This window comes from Schistocerca gregaria, chromosome 1 (genome assembly GCF_023897955.1).
Source record: "Schistocerca gregaria isolate iqSchGreg1 chromosome 1, iqSchGreg1.2, whole genome shotgun sequence".
NCBI lineage: Eukaryota > Metazoa > Arthropoda > Insecta > Orthoptera > Acrididae > Schistocerca > Schistocerca gregaria.
Window position 1 is genome coordinate 484,885,985 of NC_064920.1, and position 23,742 is coordinate 484,909,726.

The following is a 23,742-nucleotide window of genomic DNA, read 5'->3' on the forward strand; positions in this document are numbered from 1 at the left end:
TCCACCACCTGGTCTTCTTCACTCAAATCCATAGTCAGTTGCTTGGCACAGGCCTACTCTATTATATGATCAAGGTAATGCTAGGTTTGACAATACAGTGATCCTAGTTTCTCCTTGAGTGGTTTGCTACATCCCCACCCATAATTGCTGTCTTGCATCAAGCACTTCTTTCTTTTTTTTTTTTTTACTGAATTAGGATTCTAACCTGTATCTTAAATTCTTATTAATAATCTGCTGTACCCTATTTTTTTTCTGCAGCTGAATGAGACTTCTCCTCTTCCAAAGGCAACAGGCTATATCTGATCTTCAGATCATTGATGAAAAAATTATACAATAACAGGATACACAATAGCTCATCAGGTCATAGGGAAAGTCTGAAGAATTATACCATTCGTGTTGTTTCTTGTTTAGTAATAACCCAAACTATTTTTGTTTTATACTTTTAGTGTGTCTATTTTTGTGCAAAAAATATGCATTTCACTTCTTAATAACAGAATACAGAACAATACTATTGGTCTTGGAAATTAGAAAACTGTTTCAACTTTGTGACTCATGACTGGTTTCACGGCATTTCAACCCCATCCTCAGGTGAAGATCTAGATATAAACATATAATCATTATATTTGCCCTCTGATATATGCGTGTAATCTCAAACATGACTGTACTAGAAAGTTCTTATACCTCAGATCGTAAGATAAGCAACATTGGTTTGAAAGACCCACAATGAAAACTAAACTGTGCATGGTTTTGTTGGTTGTCACACAGTATTTCAATAGGTCTTAGCAATTAATTGGAGATAGGATGATACATTGCAGATGTAAGTTTTTCAACTACTGCCTCCTTACCATTTTAGTTTCCATTCTAAAAATGTTGAGTCCTCCATATACCCAGCATTGCTCACCTTATGATCTTAGATACTTCAGTACCTTCTATTACAGCTACGTTTAAGATTATACATTTATACAAGAGAATAAATGTAATTGTTATGTGTTTATACCTAGATGTTCACCCAAAGATGTGGCTGAAATGTCACAACATTGGTTGAGAGTCCAATAAAAAGAATTTTCATACATCTGAAACTGTTTTCTAATGACCAACATGCATATCTGCAACTGTGGTTGTCCCGACTATACATTCTTTTGAATACTATTAGTACTGAAATCCAGCTCTTGGCTTTAATTAGCTAGAGGAGTTTCTTTACAGCGTGAGACAATTTAATCTTAGGCTGGTTCTTGCTTTTATTATTTTTACCCTGATTTCTTTTAGGGTGAAGCAAGTCTTAACAAAGTTGCAGGAATATGTTCAATAAAGAGTAAAACTGTTCCGCTATTAACTGTCTGCTTTGTAAATCTATTTCCTGTGTTCTTCCCGTAACTTTTCTTTGCACACTGAGATTGTGGCATGGTTTACTGTGTTGTGGTTTACAATTCTGTAATACAGCACCTTTTTATGATTTGAAATAACTGATCAGCAAATTTTATTATTTATTTTCCACTATCATTTATCAGATAAACTTTTCGTTATTACTTTTAACTCTACATCATTCGAATACCTCGGGTCTAAAACCAAATTATCAATGGCTGATGCACTATGTCCAGTCCTCGGTGTGAATGTTACTGGGGAGAATAAATCAAAGTTAGACATCAGCAGCACTATCTGTCCTTGATCATAAGCAATAATATCATAAAGAAACCAACACTGAAGTCTCCGTAAATAATTATTCTCCAGTTAAACATGCATAATCTTAGTAAAACTCTCTCTGGCTACTGTATGAATCTTAAGGTATTCCCTGAGAGACGCGCGCGAACTATGAGCACTTCAGATTGCTTGTTTCTTGATCCACTACTGTGGATCAGGCATTCAAACACCTGTTGAACAAGATAGTTATTAAGTTAAAGGGCTTGGAATTTCATATTCTGCTTATGTCACTGCTCTCCTTTTCCTCTTACTAGTTCTATAGAGGTACATCAAAATGTATATACTGATTTTGGTCATTTCCATGTGATGTTACAAGTGCACATCTGCTGACATTCACTTTTCCTTTAATTTTTTCCTGTATGGGTATTGTAAGTTCATCCTTTTTACAAATGATGCTCCTGATGTTTTGATGGAAGGTAATAAATGATTAATTCCCTGCAACACAGAAAATGTTCACCAGAATGTATTACTACTGTTCATGTTTTGTGTAGTTACCAGACCTGGTAGGATATATAGGGGGCATGAAGGTGTCAAGTAGTCATTGTGAAGGACACTGAGATGTCGCATACTTTTGTGGGACAATGTTATCAACACATGACATAATATGAATGGGTCATCACTGTTTCTCTTCATTTGGACGTCTGGTGGAATTTTGCAATATCCAGATCTGTGGGCAAGAATGAGTAACAGACTCCTGCCACATTTTGTGTCATCCCTCAACATTGGTGTTGGGTCAGGGAATTACTGCCCCACACTTCAGCTAAATTTAAGACCACAACACAAACGGCTGTATTTGGAGTGGTGCTGTGATAAGCATGGATTGCTGATGAATGGCATTGCATTGTGTTCAACAATGAATCACAATTCTTTATTACCCTGGATGATCATCGGTGGATATGGTGGCAACTGATTCAATTCTTTACTACCCTGGATGATCATCGGTGGATATGGTGGCAACCTGAGAAGAGGTCTCATTCTCCAAAGTTTTGGCGAGAGGGGGAGAGAGAGAGAGAGAGAGAGAGAGAGAGAGAGAGAGAGAGAGAGAGAGAGAGCGCATTGTTACTCTTAGTGTTGTGTGGGGAGACATCAGGTAAGATTTCAGTTCACAATTGGTACTGAGAGTGGGTACTCTGAAAGCACAATGGTACATCACAGACATCCTGCTTACTCATGTGTTACTTCTCATGCAATGCAATTGTGGTGTCTTTTTCAACAAGACAATGCAGACCAGTTACAATGCATGTGGGACAGTTTGCCTTATGAGATGATGTAACTGCTTTCTTATACCCTTCCCAAACAAATAAGGTCATGCATCCTTACCAGGTGGGGTTCACCATCATGCTAATAAGAAGGCTCGTAGAACCAAGTTATATTTTAAATAACTTGAATTTGCAATCACTACAGTAATTTCAGATATTGTCTCAAAAGGTTTAGTTTAGTTTCCTCCTTCCCTTCTGGGTGACTCATTTTTTAAAGGTAGTATATATATTTATTCTGCAGTCTGTCTATTGAGCAAATTTACTCTAAACAAGGCCTAGGGAACACACACACATGGAGTTGCTGGATACTTCTCGTAATTAGCTATACAAGTAGTTTCTTATCACAAACTTTCAGATGACCGCCAACTGAGGGGCTATGCTTCAGAGATACCTGTATGTGGATGCTCCTTTCTCCCATGAGACTCTCCAAGCTCTGTAATTGTTCCACAGAATGCTTTAATTCAACACTTATCATAATGAGGAGGGGGACATCACCGCACTAGAGTGAACAGTATACTCTGTGATGTGCCTGATGTCATCAAAAATTCTGTAATTGAGTCTGTAGTCTAATGGGTTACCTCTTAACCCTCTGCCCCTCCCAGCTATTATCACTTCATATTATCTCTCCGCAGTTGACACAGATAGGAGGCGGGGCACATGGAGTATTGGGATGTGACCGTCGTCCGAAATCTCAACATGTGCTGCTGGAAGTATAGAGGGAAGACATATGGCCAAACTTCCAGCATTTAAAGCACTGCATTCGGGGAGGGATATAGGGCTTTACATCACAGCAGTAGACCATCACTTTGACCTTCTCGGGTAATTATCAACCCCAAAGGCCAAGATGTAGGCACCGGTTGCAACCTGATTATCCCTCAGACCCCAGTGGACACACAGAACGAAATGTACACCTCGCCACTCTAAATTGGCGTGCAGCTCATCGTCAGACTGCAAAAGAAGGTCCCTGGACTCTATTTAAGCTCTTATGGGGTGTGATGGTTACAGAAACATCCCCCAGCTTATCTCAAACGAGTAACACCCGTGACTGGGCAGAGGATGCTGTTTTGATCAAGACTGACCCAGATCTCATTTTGGACAATCCCTCCACCTCTCTAAACGTGTCCTCTAATGCTCAACAAAACACTGAGGCTTCATCGTCATGAAACTATCACCATCAGCTCTTGAATATGCAAGATAAGGGGGTGAATAAGAGCCCCTACCATCCTTAGCCTGACATTCCTCCCACGGTGTGGCCAGGGAGGGGGACAATTTGGGGCCGTACTTATGTTCATTGGATTGAGCCCATGAACGCTTAGAGACTGCTGGTGTTTGACCACCAGCAAGAGCTGATGTACTATGCTTCATCGTGTGTCATCCACCCTGAAGCTACCCACTCTGACCAGGGGCCCTCCCCACGGGCGCCACCCAGCTGCAGCAATGGCCACCAGGCAGGGTGACCATTTCCGGGAGTCCTGATGCCCCAGGGGGATGGACATCTACCCCTTGGCATATGTGGGTAGTTAACTGAACAGGCATCAGCAGAGCGATCCCTGTGTGATCGGGGGCTACAACCAACAGGGTACATGGCAGCCCCACCACAAAGGACTGGCTGCTGTGCTGGATATCAGGTGCAAACAAATCCGTTACAATTGTCAGCACAGAAAACGATATTGCAAAATGGATGGAGGGGACCTCGCTCAACAGCTGGTAAATGAGTGGAAGTGCAGATCCACACCGACGTAGGATTCGAAAGATCTCAGCGCACGGTGGACATGATGCACCATGTAACGCTACTTCCACAATTGGCTTGCTCTATGGGAAAATTTTGAAATATGGAGGTCAAACCCCAAAGGGGACCATCACATAAAGACCAAAGCGCGTCACTCTCCTTTTAGTTGCCTCTCATGACAGGCAGGAATACCTCAGGCCTATTCTAACCCCTGGACACGCAGGGCCCAAGCATAATGTTCAAAATGAACGACTTTCAAGTAACATTCAAACATTGCAGAGACAAATTCACAGAAAATAAAATGGCTTAGTTTCTTGTGATCAAATCTGAATATAAACATTTTCTGTTATGAAAAATTGACATGCACAAACTACAGCAAAATTGGTATGCCGTTACAAAACCAAGAAATGCGACCCAATATGACTAAAATCATTACTTTCAGAATAGTGGTTGGTATTTTCGACTTCACACACACTGAAGAAACACTTTCTATCAGACAAGCAAGTATGCATACAAACAAGCAAGTATGCATACAAACAAGCAAGTATGCATACAAACAAGCAAGTATGCATACAAACAAGCAAGTATGCATACAAACAAGCAAGTATGCATACAAAGAAGCAAGTATGCATACTAACAAGCAAGTATGCATACTAACAAGCAAGTATGCATACTAACAAGCAAGTATGCATACTAACAAACAAGTATGCATACTAACAAACAAGTATGCATACTAACAAACAAGTATGCATACAAACAAACAAGTATGCATACAAACAAACAAGTATGCATACAAACAAACAAGTATGCATACAAACAAACAAGTATGCATACAAACAAACAAGTATGCATACAAACAAACAAGTATGCATACAAACAAACAAGTATGCATACAAACAAACAAGTATGCATACAAACAAACAAGTATGCATACAAACAAACAAGTATGCATACAAACAAACAAACACCACGAGCCACAAAAGCATATGAAAAAGAGAGATGATGATTTTACATTATGAACAAGGAAGGAATTCTGTTATAAGTAGATTGCAGAGACATAGACTTGCATTTCTTGTTACTGATTGTCACTTTTCTTAACAATCTGCCCATAATGCTTAACACAGGGAGAGAGAACACACAGAACTGTAAGTGTTTATTCCACAAATTGTCTTTGCTCATCAAAATCACTATACATCCAGAAATTAATACGTAATTGAAAATGTATGATTTTCATCCAACATCAATGTTGCATTAACAACATTTATAAAGTTATTTAATACTTACCCAAAGCCAACATAGAACTGGCAGTCCTCTTTCAAATTAGTTGCAACTCTTCTAAAAACAGTATATTCTGGTACATCCTTCCGATCAAAATAACCAATTACAACTCTCTTTTTTTCCTGTGGATGAAAATAGCAAGAGAAATGAGATTAAACAAAGACAACAAATTATACCGGTTCCAACACAACAAATGAAATATCACTCTGCAATGATAACAGCACAATTTTTAAATATTTGCTACAGTCCAGAGAGCGCCATCAGTTGTGTGGATTTATTAGAACTATGTGGATGCAATTGGACAAGTTGTGATGAAAACACCAACCACGTGAACTCACTGTTACGGTTCCATTTTAGATTTACAGTGAATATCTGACCATTCTCCATTTGCCCTTGCTTTAAACTTCTCTTTTGGCTCCACTGCATATTAACCAATGGTGTGTGCACCTTGCTGGAATCATGAAATGTCTACTTTTATTTCATTTGTGAATATTACATTTACAGTTTGGTTGAAACGAAGGTGTAGGGGAGGGGTATACACATGGACATAGTTTTACATTAAAGCAAGCTTTTTTGAAAGAACTTGTCTCTTTGAAGATCCACATATGCAAGTCAATGTTTTCATGAACATCTTTTATGCACAGTAAAATAATGGAAACTCCAGGTTAGAATATCAACAATATAAGGAAACGACATTGCTAGCCATCACAAAGATGACGCACTGAGTTGCAGACAGGCACAACGAAAAGCCCCTTACACATTAGCTTTGGGCCAAAGCCTTCTTTAGAAAATGAAAACACACACACACACACACACACACACACACACACACACACACACACACACGACCGCCATCTTCTGCACCTGCATTGCATCTGCCATCTTCTGCACCTGCCGGAGATGGTGCTAATGTGTGTATGAGATGTGCTTGCTTGTGTGGATTTGTATGTACGTGTTTCTTTTCCCGAAGAAGGCTTTGGCCAAAAGTTAATGCATAAGTGTCTTTTTGTTGTACCTGTCTGCAACTCAATGTGTCATATTTATGGTGAGTAGCAATCTATCTTTTCCATACATTGTTTTTAAAAATATAATCCTCCTCTACATTTAATGGCTCATTTTCAATGTTGCCCAATTAGTTGTTTTGTTGTAGTAATGTAATTGAGCCTACCAACTTATCTACTGCTTTGGAGAAAACATGGTTGTAAAGCTTGAGCTTTGGTTGGTTTCATGATATGTCATTACTTGTGAACAATCCTCACACTGTGGGTTAAGAGTTTGTAAAGCATATACTTTGGTAGATGCAATCTATACTAGAGTCCAGCATACTTGTCATACCAGCATTGTGCCACTACTGTAATGCATGCTAAGTGCCAATTCACCAGAGCAAAGAGTGGCAACTACGTTCTCATATTCCAATACAACAGTGGCTCTCACACTTACCAATACAACAGTGGCTGTCGGGCATAAAAGGCTATGCAATATTATATTGCATTAGAACACTTTATATACAAGTAGCTCTTAGAATACAAACAATGAAACAGGTTTCGGATTTCAGTAAATGAAAAATTCATAAATGATGTGCAGTGATTAGCTGGAATAAATTTTGCCTGAGATAATGACAAATAAAAAACCCCACATTCTCTGCTGTCATGGTTTATTGAGGTCTTATTGGTTGTCATGGGCATCTACTTGAATCAGCAATGGTTCTGCAGCTATGTGAAAGCCATGAGTTCTTTCTGCAAATCTACTTCAGAATTTGTACACATCTCATTGAATTCCTAAAGACACTTTGGGGGACACTATAGAGTGGAGTAACAGCTGTAGAGTACGACTTATCTTAATAGAACTATTCTCCTTTGTTGCCTTGTTCCCTACAAAGGCTTGAATAAGTTCAATGGTGTTTAATTCACAGTATGCCAGAGTCAACCACCGAATATTATTCTCGTTGTCTGCTGAAAGCAATACACTTATGAAAAATTTTTATGATCTCAAGTTCATGATCCGGTAGACCTGCTTTCCTCATAAGATGTGGAATTAGATGGAAGCTCTAGTTATTCAGGGTGTATACAGGGAAAAGGAAAAAAAATCCCTGATTTTTCCCGGATTTCTCGTTTAAAACATATGCTTTTTCCCGGGTGAAAATACACTTTTTCTGTGCTAAGTGACAGTGGTTTTTCAGTAGATTTTCCCTCGGAACTGTAAAACTATTCAATTCTTCGAATGGTTAACGTTTTACACAATCCCGTAGAACTTCCCGAAAAAAAGACGGGCAGAGAAGTTTTGGAGAGACTTTCAATAAAAAAATAAAAAAATAAAATATAAAAGGAGAGAAGTGTTGGAAAGACCTTTGATTTGCAGCAACATATACGTTGCTTTTTTTGGTATTACGAAAGTATAAATTCGAATTGCACCAAACACAGCGCGTTAGTTTGCGGAGCGTTGAAACCAAGGTTGCGATGTCCTTTTGTAAGCGAATCATATCTCAAGCCACGAGATCTCGTCAGCCGATGACAGCAGCTATTCAGAGCATAGGACACGTGTTATAGTCAGCCAATAGCAAGAACACTGGTTGAATAGCGCGAACGCGCAACAGGAAAATTTAACGGTTTACATTAATGTACACAGTACCGTATATCTACAATAAAAGCTAAGCTTTCACATATTAGTCTATAAGATTAACACGCTACAACAGCTCAGCCTTCACATGTAATATTGATCTTTTTTGCGTGTGTTATACTTTAAGATACACAAATGTGCCAGTAAATTTAATATTATGACACAAATGTCTCGGCTCGAAATTCTTTTAAGTGGCTGGTCCTCAAACTGTTCAGTTTCGAACGCTATGTGATTTAGATATCCATCCCACTTTCTCACACGTAACATAATTCATCCTGCGTAAAAATAAATTTACTTTGAAAGTAACGCTTTTCCAACCACCGTTCGCAATACTATCCGAAAAGTGTTAGAAATAGATTCGATTTACCAGTTTCCAGAGAGCGCCAGAAAACAGGCATTATTGTGCGTGTGCAACTGCAGTGGTGTAAGAAGCCCGTATATTAGTGTGTATAAAGCACTAGAAGAGCTTACATTACACCATAAAAGAAACAGGGCATCAGAGGGTACCCCAAAGAGCATCGGAATTTCGTAAACCATACTAAAACGCATAATTCGGCTTGAAGTGCGAATTGGCTTTTTCCAGATTCACAATGAAGTATGTCCCATCTGATGTTAAGCTTTTCAGTGTGGTTTTTGGGATGTAAATTTTCTTGGAGTACCAGTACTCTACGATCTCACTTTTGGTTGTTTATTATGGCATAATGCCATATATGGCAGAAGATGATAACGTGCACTTGAAATTCAGTGAAAAGTTGGAACTAGCCAATACTGTAGAATGAAACACTTCGTTTCAAATAAAATGATTGCCTCAGCGGAAAGATTAATAAAGCCAAATTTCTTTAGCAAACTTGCAAAAATAACTTCACTGTTCTGCAAGACGATTAATGCTACTAACTTGGAAATAAAATAAAATCAGAAAACTGAAATTAATAACATATTTTTGCCCTCCATAATTATGTGAACGTATTTTCATTCACTTGATAGCTCCCCGGCCACAGAAATCCGTTTTGTTTTAATTTGACTTGCGAGCTGTACACGAAGAGAAGCAGCGAAATCACTTAACGTAAACACGCGTCACGTGGAGGTTAACCCCCTCCCCACTACAACTCAGACAAATCTGTGCAAGCGTGAATCTGGCAGCTAGGGCGCAGGAGAAAAATTTTTCTCGTTTGCATCTGGCTGTTTGCTACTGCTACCGACACAGCTAACAGCCAAATTTCAAGTAGCGGGAGAAGGTACTGCCTATACGCGAGTCAAATGCGCATGCGCAACAGACCGCTGGTAATTGGTCAAACGAACCTAATGTGAATAGTTGTGACGTCATGCTCATAGGAAGCAGTTTATTGTTACGAAGAATTACAGTCTACGCCCCACGGCCTTTGACATATTTTTGCTATTTGCAAACGCTTGTGCGTGCACAGTTTTTTGTTGTTATAAATTGCACATTTCCTTTGTCACTAAAGTTTTATTTTTCCCCCTCTCGTTTATATTTTATTGCTGCAGTATCATTCTCCAGTAGCAGGATACAATAACATTCTTTGCTAGAGAATCAATTCTGCAGCCAAAATTAAAAAAAATAACTAAAAGTGAAAACAATGAAAAATTCCCGGAATTCCGTGCAAGGCTTAATTCATTTCTCCCATGCAAGCTTTTGGAATGATCTGCTCCACATTAAGTCTCATTAGCGTAATGAACAGTCAATCAAGTATTTTGCAAATATCTTTTGGTTGAAGTTATTTATTTCTGAAGCCCAATTTCTGAATAACATGTTAAAGAATTCTTTCACTCATACAAGGATTGCCTTTCACTTTAGTTTTCAACTTTTCTAGTACAGATAATACTGTTGTTAAGCTTTTTTTACCACAGACTGTGGATTTCTCCTCTGTATGACTCCTTGTGTAAACTCATACAATACAAAGTTCTGTCACCTACTGAACTCTTATTTGACACTCAACACTTAAAGTTTCTTAATGTCCTCTTGAACTGCTTCCTCATATTTTTGTTGTTACTAAGACATTTCAAACTTCTCTCCACTAGATGTGATATGCAACTGCTCACACCCTGTTATATTCCAGACTCATAGGTGACGGACAGGTTTCATTGGCTCACAATTTTGTACTGGATGTAGTCACCAATTTTCTGTAAAATTTGGGGGAAGGGGTGTAGGAAATTCCACCCGGTATGATCCAGCCAAAGTCATTGCTGGATGACAGATTTACAAAGCTTTCTCGTTTCCACAAAACTTTTCAACAGAAAATGCTATATATGCTTTCACTGATCAAATATTAAATGCTCTGAATAACCGGACATCACCCATTGGTATTTTTTGTGATCTCTCAAAGGCCTTTGATTGTGTAAATCATGGAATTCTTTTAGATAAGCTAAATCATTATGGTTTGAGTGGGGCAGTGCACAAATGGTTTAATCCATACTTAACTGGAAGAATGCAGAAAGTTGAAATAAGTGGTTCATGTAATGTTAAAACAACAGCTGATTCCTCAAACTGGGGTGCTATCAAGCACGGGGTCCCACAGGGTTCGGTCTTAGGTCCTTTACTGTTCTTGATATACATTAATGACTTACCATTCCACATTGATGAAGATGCAAAGTTAGTTCTTTTTGCTGATGATACAAGTATAGTAATAACATCCAAAAACCAAGAACTAAGTGATGTAATTGTAAATGATGTTTTTCACAAAATTATTAAGTGGTTCTCAGCAAACGGACTCTCTTATCAAAATTTAAACACAGTATATACAGTTCCGTACAGTAAATGGCACAACTCCAGTAATAAATATAGAATTTGAACAGAAGTCTGTAGCTAAGGTAGAATTTTCAAAATTTTTTGGTGTGTCCATTGATGAGAGGTTAAACTGGAAGCAACACATTGATGGTCTGCTGAAACGTCTGAGTTCAGCTACGTATGCTATTAGGGTTATTGCAAATTTTGGTGATAAGAATCTCAGTAAATTAGCTTACTATGCCTACTTTCATTCACTGCTTTCGTATGGCATCATATTCTGGGGTAATTCATCGTTGAGTAGAAAAGTATTCATTGCACAAAAACGTGTAATCAGAATAATTGCTGGAGCCCACCCACGGTCATCCTGCAGACATCTATTTAAGGATCTAGGGATCCTCACAGTAACCTCACAGTATATATATTCCCTTATGAAATTTGTTGATAATAATCCAACCCAATTCAAAAGTAATAGCAGTGTGCATACCTATAACACCAGGAGAAAGGATGATCTTCACTATGCAGGGTTAAATCTGACTTTGGCACAGAAAGGGGTAAATTATGCTGCCACAAAAGTCTTTGGTCACCTACCAAACAGCATCAAAAGCCTGACAGATAGCCAACTAACATTTAAAAATAAATTAAAAGAATTTCTAGATGACAACTCCTTCTACTCATTGGCTGAATTTTTAGATATAAACTAAGTAAAAAAAACTTAATCATTAGTGTCATGCAATATTTTGTGTAATGTAATTTCTTGTACAGACATCTTTTATTAACCTGACACGTTCCACATCATTACGAAGTGTCGTATTCATGATCTATGGAACAAGTATTAATCTAATCTCTAATCTAATCTATGCGGGCTCAGTGCAGAAAGCGACGACAGATGTGTTCTTTGGATTGGCCAGTGAGGGGTTGCTTGCACTTTGCAGTCATACTTTGCAGGTACTGTGGGCTCCTAAGAAGAGAGGGGCCAAGCACTAAAGAGAAATGTGCGTTGTTATACAGAGTCTAAGCATCTATCTTGAGTTAAGTATAAACTTATATTTTTGGTGAAGCACTGATGCATCATGTATGAACACTTTGTCGGAAAAGCTTTGTCAGTTATCAGTTGTGAGTTGATAGCTTATTCAGGGTGAATACGTGGACAAGGAAAAAATTCCCGAACTTTTCCCGGTTAAAAATACACTTTCTCCCGGATGAAAATACACTTTTTCCGTGTTAAATGACAGTATACTCTTCCTTGGCACTGTAAAACTCACCAGTCCTATGATTTTATATGCGGTAATAGAATTTCCCGGTACTTTAGAAAACGAAACTCCGAGGGGGGAGGGGGGGGGAGAGAGAACACGTTTTGAAAGACCTTTGATGTGCAGCAACATGTACGCTGTATATTTTCGTATTACGAAGGTATAAATTTAAACTCCACCGAACACCGCATGTTACTTTCCGAAACACTGAAATCGAGTTTGCGATGCGCTTTTGTAAGACATTCATAGCTCCTGTCACGTGATCTCGCCAGCTGATGACAGCATACGACATGTGATGTAGTCAGCCAATAGCAGGATCACTCGTAAGTAGTGCGAACACACAAGTAAGAAAAGTTAATGGTTTAAATTAATATACATAGTATTCTCATATACGAGGTGCATTCAAGTTCTAAGGCCTCCGATTTTTTTTTCTCCGGACTGGAAAGAGATAGAAACATGCGCATTGTTTTAAAATGAGACCGCGTTCATTGTCAGTACGTCCCAGGGATGGCAGCACCGTACGGCAGATGGAATTTTACCGCCAGCGGCGAGAATGAGAACTGTTTTTAATACTTAAAATGGCGACGTTTTCCTAACTTGAACAGCGTGCAATCATTCGTTTTCTGAACTTGCGTGGTATGAAACCAATTGAAATTCATCGACAGTTGAAGGAGACATGTGGTGATGGGAGTTATGAATGTGTCGAAAGTGCGTTCGTGGGTGCGACAGTTAATGAAGGCAGGACAACAAACCGAAACAATCTTGGGCTCGCACAAGCCTGTCTGACGACATGATTGAGAAAGTGGAGAGAATTTTTTTGGGGGATCGCCGAATGACTGTTGAACAGATCACCCCCAGAGTTGGCATTTCTGTGGGTTCTGTGCACACAATCCTGCATGACGACCTGAAAATGAGAAAAGTGTCATCCAGGTGGGTGCCACGAATGCTGATGGACGACCACATGGCTGCCCGTGTGGCATGTTGCCAAGCAATGTTGACGCGCAACGACAGCATGAATGGGACTTTCTTTTCGTCGGTTGTGACAATGGATTAGACGTGGATGCCATTTTTCAATCCAGAAACAAAGCGCCAGTCAGCTCAATGGAAGCACACAGATTCACCGCCACCAAAAAAATTTCGGGTAACCGCCAGTGCTGAAAAAATGATGGTGTCCATGTTCTGAGACAGCGAGGGCGTGATCCTTACCCATTGCGTTCCAAAGCGCACTACGGTAACATGTGCACCCTACGAAAATGTTTTGAAGAACAATTTCCTTCCTGAGCTGCAACAAAAACGTCCGGGAAGGGCTGTGCGTGTGCTGTTTCACCAAGACAACGCACCCGCACATCGAGCTAACGTTATGCAGTTTCTTCGTGATAACGTTGAAGTGATTCCTCATGCTCCCTACTCACCTGACCTGGCTCCTAGTGACTTTTGGTTTATTCCAACAATGAAAGACACTCTCCGTGGCCGCACATTCACCAGCCGTGCTGCTATTGCCTCAGCGACTTTCCAGTGGTCAAAACAGACTCCTAAAGAAGCCTTCGCCGCTGCCATGGAATCATGGCGTCAGCGTTGTGAAAAATGTGTACGTCTGCAGGGCGATTACGTCGAGAAGTAACGCCAGTTTCATCGATTTCGAGCGAGTAGGTAATTAGAAAAAAAAAAATCGGAGGCCTTAGAACTTGAATGCACCTCGTAATATTGCTCTCTAAGATTAATAAGCTGGAAGAGAAGCTAAGCTTCTACAAATAATGTTGATCTTTTTTGCTCGTGTTACACTGTAAGCTACATCACACAAATGTGCCACTAAAACGACGTAAATGTCTGATCTTTTGGGCTCGAAATTCTTCATTAAATGGTCGTCCTCAAAGAGTTGATTTTTGAAAGAGTCAAACGCTTTGTGATTTAAGAAATTCATCGTACATTCTCGCACATAGTTCATCTTGCGTAAAAGGAAATCTGCTTTGAATATAACGCTTTTCAATCCACCAATCGCAATATTTTCCCGCGACCTGTTAGAAATAGGTTCGTTTCAGCAGTTGCAAGAGAACGCCAAATAACAGGCTTCACCGCGCTTGCGCAGCTACGATGACGCAGGAAGCCCATATGTTCGTACGTGTAAAACATTACATGATCTTACGTATGGCATAAAAGAAACAAGACATTAGATGATAGTTCAAGAACGTCGGAATTTCGTGAACCATACTAAAACGCATAATTCGGTTTAAAATGCACATTCGTATGTAAACTTTCTTGGAGTACCAGTTCCGTATTATCTCATGTCTGGTTCTTTTTTATGGCACAATGCCATACGTGCACTTGAAATGCAGCGAACAGTTGAAACTAGCCAACAGTGTGAAATTAAACACTTCGTTTCAAATAAATTTAATGTCTGAACAGAAAAGATCAATAAAAGCCAAATCTCTCTACCAAACCGGCAAAAATAACTTCATTGTTCTGTCAGAAATATAATCTGAAATTAATAATATACTTTAGCCTTCCGTAATTATGCGAACGTATTTTAAGTCATTTGATAGCTCCCGGCCACAAAATTCCGTTTTGTTATCATTTAACGTGAGAGCAATAAACGAAGAGGAAACAACAAAATCACTGAACGTAAACACAGGTTACGTGGGCGCTCCAGACCTCCGGATCTACGATATTTCCGAACCGACCCAATATTAAGTAGTGGCGCCCAGCCACACTTCTGTAACCAGATGCGGGAGAAGGTACAACTCATACGCGACTCAACTGCGCATGCTCAAGAGCCCGCCAGCAACAGCTAAGCGAATCTACGAGGTGCATTCAAGTTCTAACGCCTCCGATTTTTTTTCTAATTAACTACTCACCCGAAATCGATGAAACTGGCGTTACTTCTCGGCGTAATCGCCCTGCAGACGTACACATTTTTCACAATGCTGACGCCATGATTCCATGGCAGCGGGAGAGGGGGGAGGGGAGATCTGTCACATTTTCTGAGTGTCCTGCCGATATAACGCAATCTTTGGTTAGTCTAGGACCAAAATCCACCTCACTAAAACACTGAACTTGTTGGAAATAGTAAGGGTACATTGTGCTGCGATACATTACACTCCAAACAATAACTTTTCTCATTCCACAAATTTTTGTGCCAAATATCGTTGTTGATATATCTGGGCAGTGTTCAACTATTTCCAGCTCTGTATTTTCAAGCACTGGTGTAATTCCAGCACTCATCCTTGCTCCCGCAGCACGTGCAAAGCTCGAAGTTTCTTAGAGATGCTAACACACCCTTGTAAACATTCGACTCATGGGTTGTCTTCGGTCCCAGTATGTTTCTTCGTACAAGCGCACACCCTCCCGCCAATTGCTGTCAGCCCTACCAGATTACCAGATTAGATTAATACTTGTTGCATAGATCATGAATACGACAGTTCGTAATGATGTGGAATGTGTCAGGTTAATAAAAGATGTCTGTATAAGATATTACATTACACAAAATATTGCATGACACTAATGTTCAAGTTGTGTGTGTGTGTGTGTGTGTGTGTGTGTGTGTGTGTGTGTGTGTGTGTGTGTGTGTGCCCCCGCCCCCCTCCCTTAATTTATATCTAAAAATTCAGCCAAGGAGTAGAAGGAGTTGTCATCTAGGAATTCTTTCAATTTATTTTTAAATGTTAGTTGGCTATCTGTCAGGCTTTTGATGCTGTTTGGTAGGTGACCAAAGACTTTTGTGGCAGCATAATTTACCCCTTTCTGTGCCAAAGTCAGATTTAACCCTGCATAGTGAAGATCATACTTTCTCCTGGTGTTATAGCTATGCACACTGCTATTACTTTTGAATTGGGTTGGATTATTATCAACAAATTTCATACGTGAACATATATATATACTGTGAGGATCCCTAGATTCTTAAATAGATTCTGCAGGATGACAGTGGGTGGGCTCCAGCAATTATTCTGATTACACGTTTTTGAGCAATGAATACTTTTCTACTCAACGGTGAATTACCCCAGAATATAATGCCATATGAAAGCAGTGAATGAAAGTAGGCATAGTTAGCTAATTTACTGATATTCTTATCACCAAAATTTGCAATAACCCTAATAGAATAAGTAGCTGAACTCAGACGTTTCAGCAGACCATCAATGTGTTGCTTCCAGTTTAACCTCTCATCAATGGACACACAAAAATTTTGAAAATTCTGCCTTAGCTATAGACTTCTGTTCAAAGTCTATATTTATTACTGGCATTGTGCCATTTACTGTACGGAACTGTATATACTGTGTTTTATCAAAATTTAAAGACAGTACGTTTGCTGAGAACTACTTAATCATTTTGTGAAGACCATCATTTACAATTACATCATTTAGTTCTTGGTTTTTGGATGTTATTACTCTACTTGTATCATCAGCAAAAAGAACTAACTATGCATTTTCATCAATGTGGAATGGTAAGTCACTAATGTATATCAAGAACAGTAAAGGACGTAAGACCGAACCCTGTGGGACCCCGTACTTGATAGCCCCCCAGTTTGAGGAATCAACTGTTTTAACATTACATGAACCACTTATTTCAACTTTCTGCATTCTTCCAGTTAAGTATGGATTAAACCATTTGTGCACTGCCCCACTCAAACCATAATGATTTAGCTTATCTAAAAGAATTCCATGATTTACACAATCAAAGGCCTTTGAGAGATCACAAAAAATACCAATGGGCGATGTCCGGTTATTCAGAGCATTTAATATTTGATCAGTGAAAGCATGTATACCATTTTCTGTTAAAAAGCCTTTCTGAAAACCTAACTGACATTTTGTTAGTACTTTATTTTTACAAATATGGGAGGCTACTCTTGAATACATAACTTTCTCAAAAGTTTTTGATAGAGCTGTCAGAACGAGATTGGGCGGTGGTTGTTGACATCCGACGTATCCCCCTTTTCATGCAATGGTTTTACAAAGGCATATTTCAGTCTATCGGGGAAAACACTCTGCTCCAAAGAGCTATTACATATGTGGCTGAGAATCCTACTTATCTGTGGGGAATAAGCTGTAAGTACCTTGCTGGAAATACCATCAATTCCGTAAGAGCTTTTACTTTACAGTGAGTTTATTATTTTACTGATTTCAGAGGGAGAGGTTGGTGGAATTACAGTTGTTTCAAACTGCACAGGTATGGCCTCTTCTATTAGTAGCCTTGCCTCTTCATATTCTTCATTACTGTAATGTTCCATGTTACCACCAACACTTGCACAACCCTACTGATGCTCTGCAAACAACTGACATTGGACTCTCTGTACAGTACTGTTGTATCCATTCTGGTTAGAACTCCACATTTTGTAAATGTAAAAAACTACCACTCCAAGACCCAGAAGGCAGTGTTCACACAGAATTATGTCAGTAGTGTCTGGTAATCTCAAAAAGTTGCAATTATCTTTAAAGTGGTTCGTTTGTGGACCTATGTTTACCGACAATTTTTTGCTTCTATTATAATTTACTTTCAACAGCATGCATTCATGCCATAAATTATCATACAGACTGTATAATACGACTGCTTTCACACATGAATCTGCTCTTTATTATGAAGGCGACGCCTGTGATTGGAATGTAGTAGAAGATGGTCGTAAATTTAATGGGACAGCTCTTGCACCTTGTCCAACTACAAGATGTGGTGCTTCTAATACCTTTAGTGAACCAACCTTACGGGCCTCACAAATAGCACAGCACATTAAACAGCAAGCTGAAAATGTTCCTTTGGACCGAAAAACTGCCGCTGAAGTAAAGAAAGAGTTAAACGAAATGGTCAAAAATCTACACCCCTATTACTTGAACACTTTGATAGAGTTAGAAATAAAAGAAGCCATTAGGAGCCTCAAAAATAGGAAAGCCACTGGCATGCACAGGATCTTCCCAGAATTCATCAAACCCCTAGGGTAGAATGGCACTACTTGGCTACAAGATTTCTACAACAACACTCTCAACACCGGGAAGATCCCACATCAGTTTAAAAAAGCTTACACTATAGCAATACTCAAACCAGGTAAACCACCCAAAGAACCAGCAAGCTATCACCCAATAGCATTACTGAGCATAAGCTAAAATTTGCTGGAACGACTCGTATACCACCATTTCAGGCAGGCTTCCGCAATAACCACAGTTTCTGCGAGGTAGTACTGGCTTTGACATCATACATACAAGCTGGCTTTAAAAAAGGACTGAAAACATCAGTGGCATTTGTAGACTTGACAGCTGCCTATGATACTGTTTGGCTGAGTGTACTCGTGGTGAAACTGGAGAGAGCAATCTCATGCCTTCGGTTCATGATTCTCCTGAAGAACATGCTCACCAAACGCAACTTTAAAGTGGCAAGTGGCATGGACACCAGTAACTCATTTTAAGATCAAGAAAGGATTATCTAAAACCTCAGTCCTAGCACCATTACTATTCAACCTCTACACCAGAGATACTATGACGACCTGGTCATAGCAACGCAAAGCAAATCTCTCAAACAAGGGGCAAAGACTAACGGATGACCTTGAAGTTCTTAACAAATACTGCAGAAGATGGCATCTGCACCCAACCCCTCTCAGATATAAGTCTGCACTTTGCATCTTAACAATAAAGCTGCCAATGAAAGGCTGACCGTGTTATTTGACCAACAGAGGATGAAACACAACTTCTATCCTAAATATTTGGGTGTAACACTGGACAGGACCCTAACCTAATGTTGGTCAGAAGCGCAAAACACAGAATAATATTATTAGGAAATTGGCAGGTAGTTCCTGCGGTGCAGATGCATCAACTCTATGAACAGCAGCAATATCAATAGACAACCCCACTGTGGAATACTGTGCTCCTTTCTGTCAGAGAAGTCACCATACCAACATGGTATATGTGTAGCTCCACAAAACCATGCATATTATTACTGGGACATTAAAATCTATCCCAATACCATGGCTCTCCATCATCGCCAACATAGTTTTTGCTGTGCTAAGATGACAAAAAACATCTATGAAAGAATGATAAAAAAATAACACAAACAGATGATGCAAGATGTCTACCTATTCAAGACGTCATTAGAAATTTACCAAATCACTGACTGAAGTCACGAAACCCGATATGGAATACCATAAGAGGACAGGATAGCTTCAACCTCACAGATGCTTGGAAAAAGGAATGGGAGAACTCAGTAATTATCGCCTTATAACTGATCCCTCAAAAGCACTAAAAGTGTTCAACCTTGCTATGAAAGACTGGGTTAAGCTCCACCGTATCCGAAGAGTCCACACTAGATGCAAGGCCACGCTCTATAAATGAGGATTCGTAGATAACCCAAGCTGTGACTGTGGAGCACCTGGGCAAACTCTGGACCACATCACAAAAGTGTGCCCTACTAGGAAATTCAATGGATCAGAAGACGATTTCATAGAAGCAACCCCTCGAGCTATAAAGTGGATCCAAGACCTGGACATCGATGTGTAACCAATAACTTCTAGTCTCGCATGATACATGTCATATTTCTGTATATCATATCACACAGACCACTTGCATGTTGAAGAAATATTTTATTCACTAGTTCATTATTTATTTTAAATATATTTGTAAACTACTGGCCATTAAAATTGCTACACCACAAAGATGACTTGCTACAGACGTGAAATTTAACCAACAGGAAGAAGATGCTGTGATATGCAAATGATTAGGTTTACTGAGCATTCACACAAGGTTGGCGCTGGTGGCGACGCCTACAACGTGCAGACATGAAGAGTTTCCAACAGATTTCTCATACACAAACAGCAGTTGACCGGCGTTGCCTGGTGAAACATTGTTGTGATGCCTCTTGTAACCATCACGTTTCCGACTTTGATAAAGGTCGGATTGTAGCCTATCGCGATTGAGGTTTATTGTATCGCAACAATGCTCCTCGCGTTGGTCGAGATTCAATGACTGTTAGCAGAATATGGAATTGGTGGGTTGGTTCAGGAGGGTAAAACAGAATGCCGTGCTGGATCCCAACAGCCTCTTATCACTAGCAGTCTAGATGATGGGCATCTTATCTGCATGGCTGTAACTGACCGTGCAACCACGTCTCAATCCCTGAGTCAACAGATGGGGACATTTGCAAAACAACAATCATATGCACAAAAAGTTCGATGATGTTTGCAGCAGATGGACTATCAGCTCTGAGACCATGGCTGCGGTTACCCTTGACGCTGCATCACAGACAGGAGCGCCTGCGATAGTGTACTCAACGACGAACCTGGCTACACGAATTACAAAACGTCATTTTTTTGGATGAATCCATGTTCTGTTTACAGCATCATGATGGTCGCATCCATGTTTGGCGACATCGAGGTGAACGCACATTGGAAGTGTGTATTTGTCATCGCCATACTGGCGTATCACCCAGCGTGATGATATGGCATGCCATTGGTTACTCGTGTCGGTCACCTCTTGTTTGCATTGACGGCACTTTGAACACTGGACGTTCAGATATGTTACGACCCATTGCTCTACCCTTCGTTCGATCCCTGTGAAACCCTACATTTCAACAGGATAATGTACGACCACATGTTGCAGGTCCTGTATGGGCCTTACTGGATACAGAAAATGTTTGACTGCTGCCCCAGTCACCACATTCTCCAGATCTCTCATCAACTGAATACTCTTGATGAACTGTGGTACTGTGTTGAAGCTGCATGGGCAGCTGTACCTGTACACACCATCCAAGCTCTGACTCAATGCCCAGGCATATCAAGGCCGTTATTACGGCCAGAGGCGATTGTTCTGGGTACTTATTTCTCAAGATTTATGCACACAAACTGTGTGAAAATGTAATCAGATGTATATTATATTTGTCCAATGAATACCCATTTATCATCTGCATTTCTTCTTGGTGTAGCAATTTTAACGGCCAGTAGTGTATACTGAAAGTGTTCCAGGACTTTTTGTACACCCTGTATATTCCTTTGCAATGTAATGGCAATTTTTGTAAATATGCTGCTGGCATGTCATACGATAAATAAATAAATCTGGAGCAGGAGTGGAATAAATATGGACAAGTATATTCTTTAAGTTGGGTGGGTGCTGGAACAATCCTTGGGGAATGTGTGTAGGATGTTGGATGGGATCACTCTCATTTTACATTACAATGAGAGGTAGTCGAAGCCCTGCTACAGAATGTTGTTGAGTTTTTCAAGGCTATGTTGATATTGGGTATCAGAGGAATGCTGGGTGGTCGCTGGTTAACAAGTGTACTGGTGACAGAGGAACAGATGGCATGGGAGATTTATTTATGGGTGAGCTGGACGGGATATTGTGTCAGTAAAGGCTCTTGTAAGATTATAGGTATAACCACCACCTGCTTTCACTGCAGATGCTACATCCACAGATGCTGAGGCTGTAAAGAATACATTAAGATAGGATGCGTGACAGCTGGCAAAGTGGAAATGCTATTGGTGGTTGGTACAGTTTATATGAACAGTTTTATTTGTGGGGTCATCTGAGAGTTGGAGATCAATGTCTTGGAAGGTGGCTTGATGCGTTGACAAGGACCAGCTGAAGCCAATTTGGGAACAGGAAAAGAGGTTGCAAAGGAAGAGCAAAGGTTGGATATGTGGATGTAACATCCTTATACACCAACATCCCTCATGCCCATGGCCTTGTGGTCACGGAACACTACCTTTCTCAACATCCTCCGAACACCAAACCCACAACCTCCTTCCTAATCTTCTAATCAACCACATCTTGCCCCACAATTATTTCAATTCCAAAGACCAAATTTAAAAGTCCATGGTACAGGATGGCGCCATTCTATGACAACTTACATATGGATCATCTGGAAGAGTCTTCCCTATCTAGTCAACACCTAAAACCTCTTTTCAGGTTCAGACAAACTGATGGTATTTTCATAACTCTGACACATGGCAAGGACAACCACAATACATGTTCTCCAACGCGTTTCACTCAGTCCTCCTCAACTATTCGAGCCATCTTCCTTGATGTCAATATCCATTTCTCATACGGTTTCATCAATATGTCTGCCCATATCAAGTGCACACCAACCACCAAAAGTACCCCCACTTTGACAGCTGTCACCCATTTCATGTTAAAAGTCTATTCCTTACACCCTGGACACAACACCTACAGTTGAAATCAGGAGTTGTCGAAACATACCAATAACCTTGCCACAACTTTCTCTGACAGACAATATCCAATCAAACTCATCTATAAACAAATATCCTGTGCCATCTGTTCCTCAGACACTAGTACGAGGTGCATTCAAGTTCTAAAGCCTCAGATTTTTTTTCTCCGGACTGGAAAGAGAGAGAAACAAGCGCATTGTTTTAAAATGAAGCCGCGTTCATTGTCAATACGTCCCAGAGATGGCAGCACTGTACGGCACATGGAATTTTACCGCCAGCGGCAAGAATGAGAACTGTTTTAAATACTTAAAATGGCGACGTTTTCCTTACTTGAACAGTGTGCAATCATTCGTTTCCTGAATTGTGTGGTGTGAAACCAATTGAAGTTCATCGACAGTTGAAGGAGACATGTGGTGATGGAGTTATGGATGTGTCGAAAGTGCGTTCGTGGGAGCGACAGTTTAATAAAGGCAGAACATCGTGTGACGACAAACCGTATCAACCTCGGGCTCGCACAAGCCGGTCTGACGACATGATCGAGAAAGTGGGGAGAATTGTTTAGGGGGACCGCCGAATGACTGTTGAACAGATCGCCTCCAGAGGTGGCATTTCTGTGGGTCCTGTGCACACAATCCTGCATGACGACCTGAAAATGAGGAAAGTGTCATCCAGGTGGGTGCCACGAATGCTGAATGGACGACCACATGGCTGCCCGTGTGGCATGTTGCCAAGCAATGTTGACGCGCAACGACAGCATGAATGGGACTTTCTTTTCGTCGGTTGTGACAATGGATGAGACGTGGATTTCACTGTTCGCAGATGGAAAAACATGCTCTCGTTTTCTGGACTTCTTTGACAATGGCATATTCTACTGTAGGTACTATGCCAGTAGAATATCTTTGGCTTCCCTCTGACAACCATGCCTCCATCCTTGTTACCTTCCCTGTTTTCCTTTCCCTGTTGCTTCATAACCTGGGTTGTGAGTAACTAAATCCACTTCCCTTCTTCCCCTTCTTTCCCCCCTCTCCACCCTGATGAAG

General features: G+C 40.2%; 1 protein-coding gene across 1 annotated transcript in view; it reads right to left on the reverse strand.

Moving 5' to 3' along the window:
* The window catches only part of LOC126353760 (endoplasmic reticulum resident protein 44), an 83,364-nt gene that overhangs the window by 14,835 nt on the left and 44,787 nt on the right, over positions 1–23,742 (reverse strand). The window contains exon 5 of the mRNA XM_050002822.1: positions 5,971–6,086. Coding sequence (XP_049858779.1) covers positions 5,971–6,086 — 116 coding nt within the window. The remainder of the gene's footprint in view (positions 1–5,970; positions 6,087–23,742) is intronic.